General features: G+C 37.0%; 1 protein-coding gene across 1 annotated transcript in view; it reads right to left on the reverse strand.

Annotated features, from left to right (window-relative positions):
* mdn1 (midasin AAA ATPase 1) overlaps window positions 1-18,777 on the reverse strand; it is a 126,650-nt gene that overhangs the window by 12,090 nt on the left and 95,783 nt on the right. Inside the window, exons 66-85 of the mRNA XM_002940316.5 lie at window positions 18,385-18,620; window positions 17,974-18,069; window positions 17,498-17,592; window positions 16,387-16,502; window positions 16,152-16,292; window positions 15,696-15,805; window positions 15,037-15,110; window positions 13,192-13,384; window positions 12,578-12,722; window positions 12,030-12,176; window positions 8,890-9,016; window positions 6,570-6,675; window positions 5,754-5,869; window positions 4,256-4,708; window positions 3,769-3,995; window positions 3,021-3,167; window positions 2,622-2,794; window positions 2,102-2,263; window positions 1,199-1,336; window positions 642-783 (exon numbers count right to left, since the gene is read on the reverse strand). Coding sequence (XP_002940362.3) covers window positions 642-783; window positions 1,199-1,336; window positions 2,102-2,263; window positions 2,622-2,794; window positions 3,021-3,167; window positions 3,769-3,995; window positions 4,256-4,708; window positions 5,754-5,869; window positions 6,570-6,675; window positions 8,890-9,016; window positions 12,030-12,176; window positions 12,578-12,722; window positions 13,192-13,384; window positions 15,037-15,110; window positions 15,696-15,805; window positions 16,152-16,292; window positions 16,387-16,502; window positions 17,498-17,592; window positions 17,974-18,069; window positions 18,385-18,620 — 3,144 coding nt within the window. The remainder of the gene's footprint in view (window positions 1-641; window positions 784-1,198; window positions 1,337-2,101; window positions 2,264-2,621; window positions 2,795-3,020; window positions 3,168-3,768; window positions 3,996-4,255; window positions 4,709-5,753; window positions 5,870-6,569; window positions 6,676-8,889; window positions 9,017-12,029; window positions 12,177-12,577; window positions 12,723-13,191; window positions 13,385-15,036; window positions 15,111-15,695; window positions 15,806-16,151; window positions 16,293-16,386; window positions 16,503-17,497; window positions 17,593-17,973; window positions 18,070-18,384; window positions 18,621-18,777) is intronic.

Below are 18,777 nucleotides of genomic sequence, written 5' to 3' on the forward strand. Positions count from 1 at the left end.
AAAAGCATCGATAAAGCATCATAAACACATAAAACTAACCAAGTCTGTACAGACAAATACAACATAGAAGCTCTTGTTAGGAAATTAACTATGAGGCAGAGAAACAGACTAACAAAGAATTGTATAAAAACAGATGGGTTGAAAGGACCCTTGCAGAAAAACCAACATATCCTGATCTACAGCAATCAAAAGAAGATTTAATGGTTTATAATTTGAAAATAGATTTCTGCACTTGGATTTGGATTTTTACGACCCATCTAGGAACATTGCAGAATTTACCTTAGTGAGTGAATATGAATATCTTATAGCTTATAAGATCTTTTACCAGAACCAGTTGTCTACTGCTAGTCTAAGACCACACAAATGTGTAGAGCATTGTATTGGCTGCTGCTCCATAATGTTCCTGCAGCCACTAGTGGGGTCATAACAATATCTTCTGCAATGGGGGGAACCCTTCCTTTTGCTCATGGCTCTGATGTTACTACTGAACTACAAAAGGGACTCTCATATCAGTTTCACTCAAAAAAAGATAAACATTTATAAAATAAGGGAGGCAAATAAACCCTATTTAGAAGCAAATATTTTGCTCACAACAATACTGAAATACCAGAGTGGTAACACACAGAAGATATATCATGTACCTTTCTTTTGCAACTCCCCATCATGGATTTTTCCATCAAAATCCTCTGACATCTCAATAGCATTGTCTTCTTCTTTGACATCAGGCTTATTGTTTGGATCATCCTTCTCTTTATCCTCCCCTTTCTTCAGTGTATCTTCTATCTGAAAGCATTAATACAGATGAATTCTTACGAACCACACTGACGTGAAATGAAGTTGAAACAAATTCTAGTAGTCATGCAAGTGGATTCACAAGAATAAAGGTAAGGCATAGGCAGCTCAGAATGCATGGCCCCAGTTTCCAGCCCAGTGGTAAGCTGCATGTTTCAACAGATGATAGAACTTTCTTTTTAGGGTGTAAGCTCTCAAGAGCAGGGTCATCCTGTGCTTCTGTATAAATCAGCATTTGTACTGTACAATGAAAGATGAGGAGGATTTATACATTTCAGAAGGGCAACAAGGCTTTAATATCAGAAAAACAGATCTGATTATACTGAGCTCCTATAATTGTCCAAGATTCACAAAACAATTACTTTTCAGAACCCACCAGAAAATATAGAATAAAGGCTATTGTTACCTGATCCTCATTTTCAATTTTGTCACTGACATCCTTCATGCCTTCTCCTTCCCCTATGCCACCACCTTCATAATCATGGAACTCAGTTGCCCCTTCACCAGCAGCTTCTTCAATCAGCTCTTTAGGGAGGCAAAAACCCTGCGAAGTTAAATGGCAACATTCTAATCAGGAGGATGATTTAGTAGCAGCAAATCTGTACCTGAGCAGTGCATCCAAAGGTCACTTGAAAGATCTACTTGTATATGCAGCCTGCAGACTTTGCAGCTTAAGTTCCATGTAGAGGGCCTATAACAATGGCCTCTGTAACCATATAGTTGTCTTGAAAATCCCATAAGGTGAGGATGCCATCGAGCCGTTGATGCCATCCTCTCCTGACAGATATGCATAGGCCCTTAAGGTAAAAAGTCCATTTTGGCCTACCACCTGGGTGGAAATGGACAAGTTCAGCATGTATACTACTAGATCAGTTATCCCCAACCAGTGGCTGGTGAGCAAGTTGCTCACAAACCCCTTGGATGTTGCTCTCAGTGCCCCCAAACCAGGAAGTTATTTTTAAATTCCTGACTTGGTGGCAAGTTTTGGTTGAATAAAAACAAGATTTACTACCAAATAACACCCCCTGTAAGCTGATATTATGCAAGGAGGCTACCTAAAAGCCAATCTTAGCCCTTATTTGGCAACTTCATGAACTTTTATGATGCGTGTGTTGCTCTCCAAGTCTTTTTACATTTGACTGTGGCTCACGAGTAAGAAAGGTTGGGGATCCCTGTACTAGACTACAGCTGACCTGACTGTCTTTATTATGCTGTTGCCATAAATTGCATTAAAACAGACACATATGGATATTACAGCCACTGCCAAACAAGCAGTGATGTTTTTGTTTAGTACTTAGGTGGTTCTTACTTTCTGAGCAAGTTCAGTGAAGAGGTGAGCCAAGATAGAAAACAGTTTCCCAGTACTTCTATGTGTTGCCAGAGACAAACTCAGGTAAAATAAAATAAGGTCTGAATAAGTGGACAGCATCGGCAAGAGACGAACAAGTAAGCCACAGCACTGGTTGAAAAACTAGAGAAGGAAAAATAATAATTTAGTATATGAACAATAAAGAGATCTATAACTGTTTTCATCTGAACACAATCTGAAATTTTGTGTTATAAGAAGTAAATGGAATATCATCTCAGGCTGTATAAAAATATATTCATGCTGTGTGTCAATGGGTCAGTTTTGTAGCCACCATAAGGCTACACCCTTTTCCACTAAAAGCCATACTGTGATATGTTGATCTATGGTCTATGTGATCAAAATACATTTGATGAATTTGTACAACTACACCTATAAAATACCATCCTACTAAGAAATGAAAGGCTTTAAATATGACAGTAAACTTATGCCACATCCAGAAAAAAAAAAGAACATTGCTGACCGTATACTTGTCTTTAATGCAGTCTTCTCCATATGTTTTAAGCCTCTCTAACAACTCAGAGACAGCAGAAATGATTAAATGCACTTGCAGAGATTTCAGGTCACTGCACAGGTCTTCTGTCAACAATTTGGTAATAAGGTCCTGTGGAAGTCTGTCGTCTGAGGTCTCCTCATCTGCAGGTACCAAAAGACCAAAAGCTTATTTATCCTAATAACAATTTTCTTAAGGAAATCTAGTTGAACAGCAGCACATATATGTATTTTTGTATGCTCAGTTTCTAGAAATGAATTATATATAAGTGAATAATCAATTACAGCAGTCCCAAATACTAACATTTATGTTAAATAAATGGATATCACTGGCATCAATTTAGCTTTAAATACTACAAGTTCTTCATACCTTCCTTTTCTGCCACTTCTGATTCCTTATTTTCCTTGTCACTCTTTTTTACCACAAGGTTTTGGATAGCACAAAGAATAGACTTTATGGTTGACTCAACTTGGTTTGAAAAGTCTTTAACATACTCTTCATCTGACTCTTGGTTTCCTGTATAATACAAAAAATAAAACATATAAATCGTATCTTTTATCTTGGATTAGCTATGACTACTTATGATGCTCTAATTTTACTGTCTGAGAAAAAGGGTTTTTACTACTTATATTCAGGTTAGGCTTAAACTTATATATGGATCATTTATATGTAGGCTAAAAGTCCCACAATACATACACAGCAAACACCAGGCTCATGTAACACTATTTAAAGAAGCCCATAGTGCAGGGTGCTCATTATTTGCCTTTAAAACCTCAGTATTCTCCCTGTTTCCATTAACCACTTTACCTGGCTCCAATACCAAGTGTGCCAGATTTTCCTGCTTAATTTTTATTGATGAAATGCAGGTGTAAGTATAGATTTTAAAATATAGTAAGAGAATGCATGGATACAAATTTTGTCAAGATTAAGACCACAATTGTAGTTAGAACCTGAGCACATAACTAGAATCATGTCAAAACAAATACTTTAGGTTAGAGCAACCAATGGCCACAAAAACGAAAGGATGAAAAATATTACAGATACTAGTTTAAAATGTGTGTAGAGTCAATCACATTTATAAACATACATTCATGGATAATTGTTAGGATTGTCTTACTTTTAGCTCTTCCCATTGCTTGTAGGCGAGATTTCCACAATGTGAATTCTCTCATAGCATTACGGACCTCATCTCTTATGTAGTGCAGGCTCTTAAGAAATGTCATGTACTGTGCTGCCTCCTTTACATCTGTCTCAGGAAGAACAAACTTGGACTCCACCTCCCGTAATTCATGGGCAATGTCTTGCATGGTGTCTAATGCTGAGGAACAGGCCTCAAAATCATTCCTAGAACATTTTAATAGAGTATCATTGATAATATGAACCAGGAACACATGACACAGCGTGGACAGGGTAATGATTATTTTTGAATGCAAATTATACAAATTTTTTAGCAGCATGAACAATTTCTCACTTCTTTTTATAAAGCAAGACATGTTTCAACCTCCTCTGATTTCACAAAACCTTTCCAATATGTCAGCACATGAATAGCCTTATGTGCTTCATCTCACTTCATTTACATAAAGCTCCACTTTACTTCAACTTACCAAGAATAAAACAGTGTTTCACAAGACTGCTGTCGGATCTTGTCCATTTTAGCCTTTGTCTGCTTAATCTCAGTTAGCTTCTTAGTTACTGCGGAATTCAGTTGCTGCCAGTTTTGGTCTGATTTATGCATGGTGCATGCTGATGGCAGAAGGCTGGTTGCTACAGGTGATGGACAATTCATCCCAGCAGATAAGAAATCTGTGCTAGGTGACCGTACTTCAGATTTGATGATTTCTGCTTGATCCCCCATGTTTTTAGAGCTTAAATTCTCTTGTATAGGGCAACATTCAATAAACCAAAGCAGTTGTTCTAAAACCATAGTGCACTGCATGGTGAGATGCTGCAAACGCTCTACCCACTGCTGGACACCATCCTGGGGTGGGAAAGCAATTCTGTATTCATTGCCATTCTCCATTCTTGAGTGGATCTCGTGCATGCAGCTTAAGAGGTTTCTGAATTTAAAAAAAAAATCCATTATTCTCTTACATTGTTTTAGTTAAAGGATATAGCATAACTTTTTACCACTGATTATTTTTTTGTTTTTGCCTTTAATACTCAATTACAAGACTGCCTAGGAAATATCCAATATTCCACAATAACCACACAATGTTACTCTGTACAAATGAATAAAATATAAGACCTTTTTCCTATGGTGAAACCCAAATAGTTTCCAATAATTCCAACAATAAAGTAATATGATTGGAAGTAGGTAGTATACACAATGCAAGACCTCTAAGTAAGTGCAAGGAATAGACAGACATTTCATAATACTGCATGAGACATACCTCACACCACTGAAACTATATTGCATGGATGGGCTTATTTCTCCAAATTGTCAATACATTCAAAAATTAAACCAAGTTTATGGCTGAGGAACTGGGCATCCCACAAATACTAGACTCAAGTGTCTGCTTTTTAGCTATAGCTGATTAGCTGGCACTGCTACATAACACAAGAGGCTTTATGAAACTTCTTCTATTCTTTGCCAACATATCTGCACTGGATAAACTCTCTGGAAACAAGAAAAACTTATAAGAAGTCACTTGGAACTGTATAATTTCACCTACATGGCCACAGGAGCACTAATCAAGCTTGAAAAGTTCTGAGGAACACAGACATCTCTCCCTCAGTGGCTCCAACTGACTAAAGTAGTGTTGATGACTAAAGACATGCCACCTAAAATCATAATGCCTGCATCATTTAACTGTTGAATTGTAGTTAAAACAGTTAAACTTGATACAAAATAAGCTTTCTTAAAAATGAAATGCTTTGTTAGAGGCATGGCTGCAATCTTTGGGCACTTCCAAAATTTTTCCTTTTTAAATCAGTGAAATTATTATTAAATAAACCTAGCAATATGATATAAGCCAAAGCAATTATTTGGCCTAGAAACTAAACCTTGCTTAAACCAAAGTCAACCTATAGACTCAAGAGGATGGGTCTGCTACCTTTGGGCTATATTAGGAAACAAGGAAAAGATGCATGATTATTACACACCTCATGATGATCCACTGTTCTGTCAGAATAGTAAGAGAGGTCCTTTGCTTGACAAGGATCTTTAAAAGATGGCCAGAAAATCCCTTGCATCGTTCAATGCTTCCCAAACCAATTTCCTGTGGGGATTAGATTGGAAAAAGAGGAATACTTAATTTTACTGCACAAGACATATATTATTAAAAAAATAAAGTGCACTGTTATAATTATCCTTTCTCTAATATATTTGTGTAAGTACTATGGTCAACAAACACCACTCACCAAGGTGATATTTAAAGTATATTTAATGTGTGGAAAAGAGTTACAAAAGTTACATACAAATTACCAATGATTAAGCCAGTCACAAACAATATTGACAGCTTCCCAATACAATACAAAGTATGTATGTATTAATTTAAAGAGGTAAAAATGTATGCATGTGTGTTAGAGTGAATGTGTGTAAGTGAGAGCTTGTGTGAGTGTGTAAGGGTGTGTGTGTCTGTATATCTGTGAGACCAGCCTTTTGTTGCTGATATATATCCTGTTGGAACCCCCCCCCCCCCTACTGTATTACCCCTAAGACCATATGTTTCCTGTCAATCACATTCCAGACTTAAGGAACAATGGTATATGTGAGGGATAGTGTGAATTGGCGAGTCAGTGTGCACATTTGAACCATGTTAACCCATTCAGGTCTGTGATACAACTTATTTTCCAATACCCAATATTTAACATGCACCTTCGCAATGAAGGAGCAATCCAGATAGGAACTACTGCACTACAGAATATTGGCCTTCTATTTTCTAACATATGCATGATGTAAGTACCAGGAACCTTTACCTTAGCAGGGGCCAATAAAGATGTTGTTAGCCTTGAGCTGCGAGCTATGGATCTGTAGAAATACTTCTGGCACCCATCCCAAGTTATAGAGATCTCTGCTAATAACCTGAGGGGTAGAATGAAATGTAGGCTCTTAGTTTGCAAAACAATCTAAAAACACATTGCTCTTTTGAAGCCACAACACAAAAAAAAGGTTTTTAGTTTCATTATGTCTGAATAACCCATGAAACATGCTTATTATGTCTTTTCCATTCTTGGTAGAATGCAACATACACATTCTTAAAAACAAAATGTACATATAAAGAAATAATGAAACAAAGATGGCAGCAGTTTCTTGAGGAACATTTTTCCATGTTAAAGGGAAACACATATAAAATGTGTTTAAACTTGAAAATTTTGTATATAGTCAAGTAAAAGAAAAGCTTGCAAATAAGATTATTAAAAAGCTGTAACCAATTTTCTACTTGTATATTATGTGGTGCACATATATTTATCTGATTTAAATATCATTGGGAAAGTGCAAGACTGGGGGCAGCTAAGTGGTACCAATGGTGATGGCCTGTCTGTTTGAATTCATTTTAGCTGTATTGAGCAATTTTATACAAATTGTGCTTGATATATTATTATTGTTTTTTGTGAGCTCAGTCAATTGTATGATCCCAGGGGACTGCCCTTAGGACTTTAAATGGCAATTTTTTATTTAGGATTACCTAATGGCACACATTTTCTGCAGAAAGCTTTATCATACCTGAGTAAGGAGCCCTAGAAGCTTGTTTAAAGGAGAAGGAAAGGCTAATAAAGAGTTAATCTCAAGCTGCAGGCATACCTTCAGTTCTCTCAATAGTGCCCTTAAGTCTCCCCATATTTCTTCTGCTCAGATGATCAGAAGCCAAACAGGAAGAAAAAAACGCTGAGCTGTGTAAAGAAAGTTCCCATAATGCCTCACTCCTGCACCAAGAGCAACTTTTCTTAGAGAGGAAGTCAGATACCCAAAGAACATGTTTACAAAAAAAGGAGACAAGAAATCCTGTGCTTCTTTTGATAGGGGACCCGGTGCAGCTCTTCTGTGAGTGCTTAATTTTTACCTTTCCTTCTCCTTTAAATGATTTTTAGTGGAGATCCAAATTATGAAAGGATACATTTTCTGGAAAATCCCAGGTTCTTAGCATTCTGGATAACAGGTCCCATACATATATATAGTCCAAGGCAACTGGCACTCGCGTCAAATAAAGTATAAGCGAGCCTTGGTGCAGTATTGAAAATTAATATCAAGCATGATAAAATAAATGCCACACTCACAGGACTTAGTAGGAAAAAAATAAAGTTTATTTATTTCAAACGTCCATCTAACGTTTCGCCTGCTTCCACAGACTTTCTCGATGTGTGTGTCACAGGACTTAGTGAAAAAATACAGGTTACATTTATTTATTAAATCACGTGTTTTCATAAATAAATGTAACCTGTATTTTTTCACTAAGTCCTGTGAGTGCGGCATCTGATTTGATTTGGGCTACATTCATTATTATACTGCACCCAGGCACATCGTGATTCGAGTATACGTGAGTGCCAGCTTTCCATTAGTTTTTTATATTTATATATATATTTATATATATATATATATATATATATATATTTTTTTTTTTTTTTTTATTATTATTATTATATGACTATACGTAGAAAGGTAAATTCACCATAAGGTTCAAAGCTGGAATTACATCTCCTGGCAATGAGCACAAATTAATTAAAAAAACAAAAACACATTTTGGTAGAATTTGCCAAAAACTTGTGTATGAAGGCAAGAAACTATGTACAGGTAATATTACAGGTATAGGACCCATTATCCAGAATGCTCGGGACCAAGGGTATTCCGGATAAGGGGTCTTTCCGTAATTTGGATCTCCACACCTTAAGTCTACTAAAAAATTAATAAAACATAAATTAAACCCAATAGGATTGTTTTGCATCCAATAAGGGTTATTTATATTTTAGTTGGGATCAATTACAAGGTACTGTTTTATTAAAACAGAGAAAAAGGAAATCAGTTTTAAAATTCTGGATTATTTGATTAAAATGGAGTCTATGGGAGACAGGCTTTCCGTAATTCGGAGCTTTCTGGATAACGGGTTTCCGGATAAGGGATCCCATACCTGTACTATTAAAAACCAATCATTGTGGATTTTAAGAAATTGCTGGGTTTTGTACAATGTTCTATCGATTTCATAGCAAATAATTGAAATTATGATGGACTGCAGGAATATAATTTAATCAATCAATACGTGATGGAAAGTTAAAAAAAAACTCTGGAAGAAAAGCCACTTACTTAGAATCTGTGCCCAGGGTGTTATATGAAATGGCTAAAGCACTGTGAAGGTCTAAAGGATGAAGGCAAAGCACATCCTGAAGGTTCTTTGTACGGGTAAATGCAATACCTTTCCTGTATGACAAACCTATAAAGGAACCCAGATGAAAGAGTTTTTTTTAGAGACAAGGTAAATTTACTTGCTTACTGAGGCCAAAGTGGTAAGGATTCACTTGCAATCATAATGCATGAAGCACAGCACACAGCAGTTCTGCTCTGGGTCACAGCGCAAGACGTGGCAATGGCTTAACATTGTTGTAAATATAAAAGTAAGGTTTCCTCTAGGAAAATATTCTAAGCAAAATACAGTCATCACATATTTTCAAGAACATTATTTAGTTGATATTGAAAGCAATCTGCCTATCACTTGCTATTCTCTAAAGTGTTGGTTTTGACCTTTTTTTTTTCCAACTTTGCTTTTTGTTTTTCAAAATCATAAACAAGGGAAAAGTGGAGGTAAGGTAAGAAAGAGAGGGGTGAAAGTGTGGAAGTGTGTGTGTGTGTGGGGGGGGGGGGTTAGAAAAATAGCAATAATAATAAAATAAATGAAAAAGAGTACCAAAATATTATAGAACCTGACAACACTGTTATGATTTTGACTTCTTAAACAAGGTAAGGGGTCTTTCAGTAAACAGAGAACATTCCTTAAATAACATTAGGTTGATGGAGCCCACCAGTAAGACCACACCTTGTTGCTGACTGGACTGGACACATCCTTTAAAGCAGGGGTGGGCAAACTACGGTCCGTGGGCCACATCAGGCCCCTTGGCCTTTTTAATCCGGCCCGCAGACGACGCCAAGTCTCATCACGCGAGACTTGGTGTCATTGGCGGGCCGGAATTAAAGAGACGAAGGGGGCATAACTCTGGCCTGGCCCTGCCCGCCCTGGCCCAGTCCGGCCCGGGGGTGAGTAAATGTGGCCCGTGAGCCAAAAAGTTTGCCCACCCCTGTTTAAAGCAAAGTGCTGAAGTGGAAGAGATGGGATCTACCACTACTAGGGATTGATTTAGGGAAACAAAAACTTAATAAAAGTATATCACATTTTTTTTGAGGTATATAAGCGATGGAAAATGTTTTCTTAACAGTATGTATGCTGACATTCAGTTATACAAATCCCCCTGCAACTATAAAAAGGAAATAATGCCAACTGAAGCCAATCTTAAAAAAGGTTAATTTATGTTCTAACTTTAAACTTCTGGATAATTAAAGGTAAGTATACGACAAACCCACTGAGAGGTAAGTAACACTAGTGTATATATTTATATACAGATTTCAAGGGGAAGGTAGACTTGCATCCCACCAGAAACTGAAACAAAGTGTTTAGGGGACAGCTTCATCTATAAAAGAGAAGCCTTGTTTTTTTTTCCTCATGAAAATAGGAACCTGTCAGTATTACTAAGTTACTGAGTCGCTAGAGAATCTAGCGAGACAAAAGTCCCCCAAAGTCATCCCCAGGCCAGCGATACTTGCCTGAGCAACACTTCGACAAGGTAAATGGATCCTCTGCACTTATGTCTGTCACGCTGGGCTGGAGGCAGCATGTTCCATGGGCTGCAGTATTGTTCTCATTTGTAATTAACCTATGTAAGGATCGCATCACCCACAGCCATTGTTCCCTTCCTGACAACAGGTACCGCAGGGCTGAGGGTGGCTTTGGAGGAATTCTGACTATCCAGATTTTTGTAATACTGACATGTCCTATAGTTTTCCATAAGAATGTGTCAGTATCCCTTTAATTGTTCTTAAGTTGCAAAAGGTCCACAAATAAAAAATAAATGTGTGGTGGAATATGTCAGCATTAAATAAATCAAGCATAATAACTACATAAAAAATTAATTGAATCTTAAGCTAATGCCAAGCCAATTGATAAAACTCAGCATATGGCCTTACTAAAGATCAGTACATAACTCCTGAGTCCTGCGTGGGTCCAATTTTTGAAACCTGAACCTATCCCAGACTCTCCAACCCACATGTGCCCACAACCTGGAGGCTACCAATTTTTTAAGGGGTAACCGGTGAGTACCCAACCTGCTCCAGGACTCTGGTTTCTGTTTTTTTACCAGTGTCCATCTTCCTATTGTATGATCTACATTCATTGGTTAACGCATAATTCATGGCAAAAAAAAAATTTGTAGCACTCTACCCTAATAATGTAATCATTTCTGTGTCGAGATGTATCAGCTAGCATCATGCCCATTCTCTGACACCAAACTATTATTAAACTACACTCTAACATTTTCTAAAATTCTAACCTATATGTGCAAAGGTAAGTGGCGGTCACTAATAAGAAAAAAGTAGAAAGACCAGATTCAGTTGGCTCAAAGACAAGACAATTATGCTGTTTAGAAATGTTTATGGCTGTAAGTAAGGATGTGCCAGATTCATACATTTAAGGGTTTGGATTCATTTTGGCTTGAGTTTGACTGAATCCAAATACTGCAAAAAGTGCTAGGATTCATCTGAATAGCAAACAGAATCCAGGATTCAATGCATCCCAAGGTAGGAGTTATGAACAGCCATTAATCCTTGCAGTTACACAGCAGAATAGTGAGATAGTTCTTGCTGGCACTTTGCTTGTTTTAATCAACTCACTTATCCTAAACCCTCAATCAAAAGTAATAAGCTCTTTAACAAAGATCATTATATTTACATAAATTGGGAGGTACTACATCAGTGTTTTGAAATACTGAATCCTCTACAAATTAGAATGTGAAATAATAAACTTGAAATTGCATATTAGCATATAATAGCAATTGAAGCAATAAATAAGTTGTCACCTTGTCTTCTGCTTTCAAGTCTGATGTCATCAGGGGATTAACTTGCAGAATATGCAGTTTTGCTGGATTATTAAAATTGAGTAAACGTCTACAATCTGTCTTATAAGATATAGCACATGTCTAATATTAACCTGCTGCAACCCTGCCCATAATCCTTTCTAAAGATACAGATTTAGTGTTTGCCAGCACCACAGCAATATAAAATCTGAGAAGACTAAAAGAATAGATCCACTGGCGTTTTACAAGAATGAAAATACCTTAACAGACCATCCTGCTTTGAAGTATACCTATTTAAAACTATTCTACATTAAAATGTTACATTACCAGTTTTGGTGAGCATTTTAAAGAGCTCAGATAGTGCTCTCTGTTTCTGCATCAAAATATGTTTGGCCTGAGATTTCTGTTTTTCCTTATCTGCATTGTGGTCAACTGTAAGGTTCTGGAGCTCCGTTACAGACGCAATGATGCCCTCTGCAACATAAAAAAAAGACATCATTGCTATATATCTCTATATATCACAATAAGGAAAACAAAAACAACACACCTGCTAATACAAGAGATGACTTTTTTTAGGGAAATGGCACAAGGGAACACATCCCCCCCCCCTCCCCCCCCCCCCAAAAAAAACCTTCTTATACACTAACATTAAAATTGTGGTATCAGTTAAGTTTCAAAGTTCAGGGACAATGCTTCCTTTTGTGAATGCACTACACAGTTGAAAAGGTTGGGATACCCTGATCCAAAAGGAAAGTACATTTCCCACTGATGACAAAATGCCCTGGACTTTTTCATGCCGATGTTATGTATTTAGGAAATGGACTTAAATTGTGTCAAAAGAAAGATAATAGGTATTTTCAGATTTTATTTCTCACCTGCAAATTCATTAAGGCTGTCAAACAAGCTAGGCATTGCATTATTCCTGATATATTTACAGCATAATTTCTTCATTCGGTTTGTAAGAATTGGGAGCCGAGCCTGAAGAGAATCTGTTGAATAAATGCTTTCTCCGCAAGATAACTGTGAAAATGTAATATATGCATTAAATTGTAGGGAATGTTCAAACACTATAACAATAGGTATGCAAAAAACAATACTACTACTATGTGTAAAAGAAACTACTTTCATTTTCTAAGCAAAATAAGAAGCATATGCTATGAGCTGTCTATGTTTTAGTATAAACCACTGAAAAGTGGTTATGACATTTATTAAGTTTATTATATATATATATATATTTTTTTTTTTTTTTTAATTTTTAGCTTTAACTTTAGCACCCAATTGTCTCTATTTACTCAAAACAGTCCCAAACTGGGGACCTTGAAAAGGGTTTCAGGAAGACTGGGAGTAATGTTAGGCTTGGCTGGGTCATGTGGGGCATGGCCCAGAGTGATCTGATTTTTATTATTTAGGAGGTATGCAATAATGACTTATTTATCATATCACTTATCATATTTTTAAATGCATGAAAAAAATGTGTAAAAATCTCTACCAGAGTTTGCTCTTCTTTTATTACTGCAGCTGTCAAAGTTAAACACAACTGCTGTAGTTGGTTTATTTTAGCTGCACTTTCTCTCTGGTCCTCTTGGTACTCCAATCGTTCTTCCTGGGCACTTTCAGTCAGTGCAGGACTGCATGGCTCACACAAAACTGTTTCAAACTTTTTCATGTATTTAAAGAGAGTTCTGGAAAGAGACCACATGGTCAAGAAAACATCACATCTGTTATTCTGGAGCTGGATAACATTTAGGGAGTTACATAAGAAAAAATAGGCGATTACTTTTTGTATACATGATAATAACGTGTAGAAAATAATTACAGCCTTTTTAATAAATAAAACATGCTCATTTATTGCATGGACCTGCTACACATGCATTGTCCCAAAAAAGAACGAACTCCTTTTACTACTTTAACTGTTTTTTTCAGTCATAGCAGGGCAGGAAAAGTGAGGAAAAAGCAGTTCAGGAAGAGGGGGAAACCAGCAGTGCAGAGAGGGAGGAGAAGAGGGAAACAAGCAGTGCAGGGAGGGGGAAAAAAGGGGGAAACAAGCAGTGCAGGGAGGTGGGAAGAAGGGGGAAATGAGCAGTGCAGGGAGGGAGGAGGAAGGGGAAAACGAGCTGTGCAGGGAGGGGGAGGAGGGGGAAACAAGCAGTGAGGGGAGGAGGGGGAAATGGGCAGGGAAAAGATGAAGAAGAATGGGCAGGTTAAGGGAAAAGGAGGGAAAATGAGCAGGGCTGGCAGATCCGATCTGTGGGAGGAATGCAGGGCAGGAGGGTCTATCTGCAAGGAAAGATTGAGCGTGACAGAGTGCCGCCGACCTCTGCCCACCCAGAGGTGTGATAGGGGCAGGTCCAGCGCCCTTTTCAAGCTGATACAGCTGTATTTGACCCAAAAAGTATTAAAATAAACACACCTCCTTCTATTTCACATTATGTTTTATGGTTTATTGCATTGTGTAGATTTATGCTATATGCCTCTTTAATATATTGGACATTAAGCTAATGTTAATATCACTAAAGCTTCTTTACAACACAACATATTTTGATATTTTGACTTGCTGGCTCAATATTGCACTGGATATTTATATTATTGTACCTGATTTTATTCATGCGCGTTTAAAAGGCACTACTCTATTTGAAAAGTGACAGGACTAAGTTAAGCTTCTATACTAACAGACTGATCCTGAGCAGCAGCAAAAAGAAAGCAACAAGGCTTAGTCACATTAGTGCAGTAAATCTTATCTACTAAATTATTGCACACTATTTGTTTTTGGCTAAATTTCTTTCTTGGATTTTGGAAGGAGCAGCTTGGAAAACACATATTACAGGTATCAAGAGTGTTGGGGGCACATTGCTATCCCCCATTGCAAAGGTAACCATGTAAACAAGAAAATTCATACCGCAGCACTCCGATTAGTGCCAAAAAGCATTTAAAGTATTTATTTATTAAGAAAAACTCTTTGACACAGAGGTACAGTGTGAATTTCTGGATTAGATTATAGGTATAGGATGTCTTTTCTGGACAGTAATACTATTTGAGAAATAAGCGTGTTATATGTGTGATCTTCACATACTTACGCAAGGCATTCCTAATAAATAAATCCTGACAAATCCTAATATAGTATAAGTAGATATATTCTAATTATATATCTGCCAGTATTATTATTATTAACATTTATTTATAAAGCGCCAACATATTCTGCAGCGCTGTACAATAAGTGGGTTTCATACATTGGACATACAGAGTAACATATCAAGCAACCGATACAAGAGGTAAAGAGAGCCCTGACCAACAGAGCTTACAATCTATGGACAGGCACTAAACAAAAATGACTGACCTGTGGGTCTTGTCCACAGACTGCTTCACTGACCAAAAACTAACATCATTCCACCTGGATATTTTCACAAATTCCTGCAAGAAAGAGTCATGTTAGAAAACAAAATTATAACATAAGATCCAGATCTGCCTGACTTAGGGACACTTGACCATTGCCTGTTTCTTAAAATAAATCCCCAAGTTTTTATTTAATGATTCCAAATTACTTACAGTATGTAAAAGGCCTATGGATGGCAGATAATAAAGGTAATACATTGGGCCCCAAACCTGCTACACTTTAGTACAGAATTAACCTTGCAATCCCTGGTGTGCTCTGCATTTTGTTACTTGTAAAATAAGCAAGCATCATTCCCAAAGAGCTTTTAACAAAGAAATGCACAGGAATTAGCAATCTTTTAGATAGCAAGCTCTAGTGATCAAGGCCCTATCAATCTGATTTATCTGCCAGTAGCTGTAAGCAATTTAATGTCTGATATATACAGCCTTCTATTGTACAGAGGTGCAGAATATGCTGGCACTTTATAAATATGTATTGTTGTTAATAATAATAGCTACAGCACTATGAGATGTTTTGGATAAAGTTTCCAAAAAAAAAAAAAAAAAAAAATTTTTAAATGTTGTGCTCCTCTATAAATGGTTTCTGATTATGTGTACATATACCTTAAGTTCCTTTTCCAGTGGATTTCGAAGTTCAGTGATTCTGGCCTGGACAGTTGAGGCAAACTGCTTGTAATAATGATACAGATTCCAGAGAACACTACAAAGGGAGTCTGTGACATACAAAATGTATTTAAATAAATGATGCATAAAACAAATGTAGTTTTATTAGAACAAGATGTAAGCATATATATTCAAGATACAAGCTAATAATTACAGGACAAGTAAAATCTTTTTGCTTACAGTAACACCTTTATAAAAAATAAATTAGAATAAAACATAAAGGCCCTTTCCCCTAAGTTCTATTTCCATTAACTTGAATTTTTTCATTTAAATCAGCATTGCAATTCAAGGTGCTTGCTTACGCTACATAGTTATTAAAGGAGAACTAAACCCTAAAAATAAATATGGCTAGAAATGCCATTTAGGAAATTGATTTTATAGTAATTTTCAGTTTACCTTTCTTTGGCGATTGTGGAATAAGTAGTACATGGCAGTGGAAAACCAAAAGCAAAGTGAGTCGTGACTGGAATTCACCAAGGGTGGAGCCTTCTATAAATGCCTGCAGAGTCTTTGTCAGGGACTGCAACAGCAGCTCCTCTGTTCATCAAACAAGAAAAAAAAAAAAAAAACATGGTGAGAACCAGAGATGGGTAATAGATCCCCTGCCATCATCAGAATTGACAGTTGTTACCTTGCTCATGTTCCTCTTGCAAGTGTTTTTCAACTAGCTGATAAACAGAAAACCAGTGACTTGTAGTCTTTTGTACATGTCGTGCAAGGGCATTGTCAAGACCTAAAGACCAACAACTGAAAACAGAAAGGTTAATATTGTTTAAACATTTCTGAAATAAAGTGCTTGTTAAATATAAAATGAGTATATATAGTAAACTACATCCTGTGATAAAATAAGACATAATTATGATGCTTTGTTGTTTACATATTGGCATTAACATTCTGAAAGCAGGAGGCCAAGGGGAGAAGCTCTAGTTAGTTAGCAGGGATTTCTCTAGGCAATTTACAGTTGTAGTTATCTTATTACAAGGAGCAAATAAAAGCAAGAGAATGGGGGAAAGAAAACTACTGTAAATGGTACTTTTGGATCAGCTAATGCCAGTATTCCCACCATCAGAATCATTAGTAAAGTGTATAAAAGAAATTCCAATATAATGTACTGCTGCTCTGCACTGGTACACCTGGGGTGTTTGCCTCAGAAACACTACTATGGTTTATATAAAGAATGCAGCTGTGTAGCCATGGGGGCAGCCATTCGAAGGAGAAAAGGCACAGGCACTTAGCAGATAACAGATAAAACACTATTGTATTCTACAGAGCTTATCCGTTATCTGCTATGTAACCTGTGCCTTTTCTCCTTTTTTCCAGCTTGAATGGCTGCCCCCATGGCTACACAGCAGCTTATTTATATAAACTATAGTAGAGTTACTGTAGCAACCACACAACTTTTACCAGTGCAGGGCAACAGTACATTATATTTCTTTTACTTTAAAACTCTTTAATTTTTTGGTGTTACTGTTCCTTTAAGCTAAATATGTTGAAATATTATCCCATTAAATGTTATACTTCCTCAGGCTCCAGATTAAGGTTTTCACACATACTTGTGCTTGCTACCAAAGCAACACAGCATAAAAGTAGTGTCTAGAAACATTAAGACATATATTGTGCCCTATATACTTTACTTTTGGTATTATAGTATAATTAGCTGTTAGCTGACAAGTCGCAAGACCACTCTTCACCATTCAGACTACAAACTTTATTTACAGCCAAGAAATGCAAAGACACATTACTTTAGCTCCAGTTTCCGCCACTGGATAATGAGCTGAGTAATTTCATCAAGATGCTTCCGTAAAGAGAGTCCACGATTAGCATTCTCTTCCCAGTCCTGGACGGGACAAGATAAAAATGGGGTTAATGGGGTGATGTAATAAAAGGTGAATAGTTTGCCACTGGTCACATAGACAACAGGTAGCATTTGATGGTCATCTCTCTTACAACAAACATTTTACTAGTTGCCAGGCCTGGATAAGCAATTTGTGGGTTCTGGCAAATGCCAGAGGGCCTGTTGTAAGATGCAATAGAAAGTATCTATTTATAGGTTGGTCGAGCTGTTTGGGCCTCTGAGTATATAAAATGCTAGGGCCTATTTTGAAACCCACTCGATTGCTATGGCTTACTGCACAAGGGCAAACATTGCACCTTTTATTACATACAGAGCTAAAAGCATCATTTTTAAATACAGTTTCTAGATCTGTGGCATACTTACTTGGGCCTTTGCTAGAAGAATTTCTAATCCATTGAGAATCTTAGAAAGAGGACTGGAAAGTGGAAATGATTGGATTCGTTCAATTACAACCAGTACCTACAACAGAAACATTAAATAAATCATGGAAAATTAGGAGAATACACAAGTACCGGAAAAACATGGTAGGAGAAAACTAAGGAAGTTAAATGATCATTAATGCCCCTACAAAGTGGATTTGGGCCTGTACATGGGCAGCTTTCATGTAATATGGCCCTTCTTGATAAAAAAACAAGCAGAAGCTTGGCCCCTGTGTGGGAACAAACATATGTAGATAGTTGAAGAAAATAAAAGTGATATTTTTTTGTTAACATTTGAGTAAAGCTTCCTTTGAAAGCCCAAGTATATCATAACTCTGAAAATCTTTTTGCTTACTTGCACTAAAGCTGGGTGTTCTGGCCACTCTTCTAGCAACTTGTTTATAGCACTTGTGAAATTCTGCAGTATCTTCTGACACTGCTGGACTTGCGGGATGTTGGGGTGTTGGTAAAAGTCATATGGTCCCTCATGCTGCAGGATGAGATTTGTAGCAGTGTTTCCTGAAATAGAATTCTGCAGAAGAGAGCCAGCTAGCAACTGACTGCCAAGGAGATGGTCATTCAGTTCAGAACCTTAAAAAAAAAAGCAGAAACATAAAATTGCAGTAATCCAACGAAATGATAAGTGTGGAAATGTTTTTTTTTTGTTTTTAGCCTCTCTTTAAACCTATTAAGAGACAGAGGCCATGGGTGTAAATGTTTCTGGAGGTCAGACTCTGAGTAGCAACCT

The sequence above is a fragment of the Xenopus tropicalis genome, chromosome 5, assembly GCF_000004195.4.
Source record: "Xenopus tropicalis strain Nigerian chromosome 5, UCB_Xtro_10.0, whole genome shotgun sequence".
NCBI lineage: Eukaryota > Metazoa > Chordata > Amphibia > Anura > Pipidae > Xenopus > Xenopus tropicalis.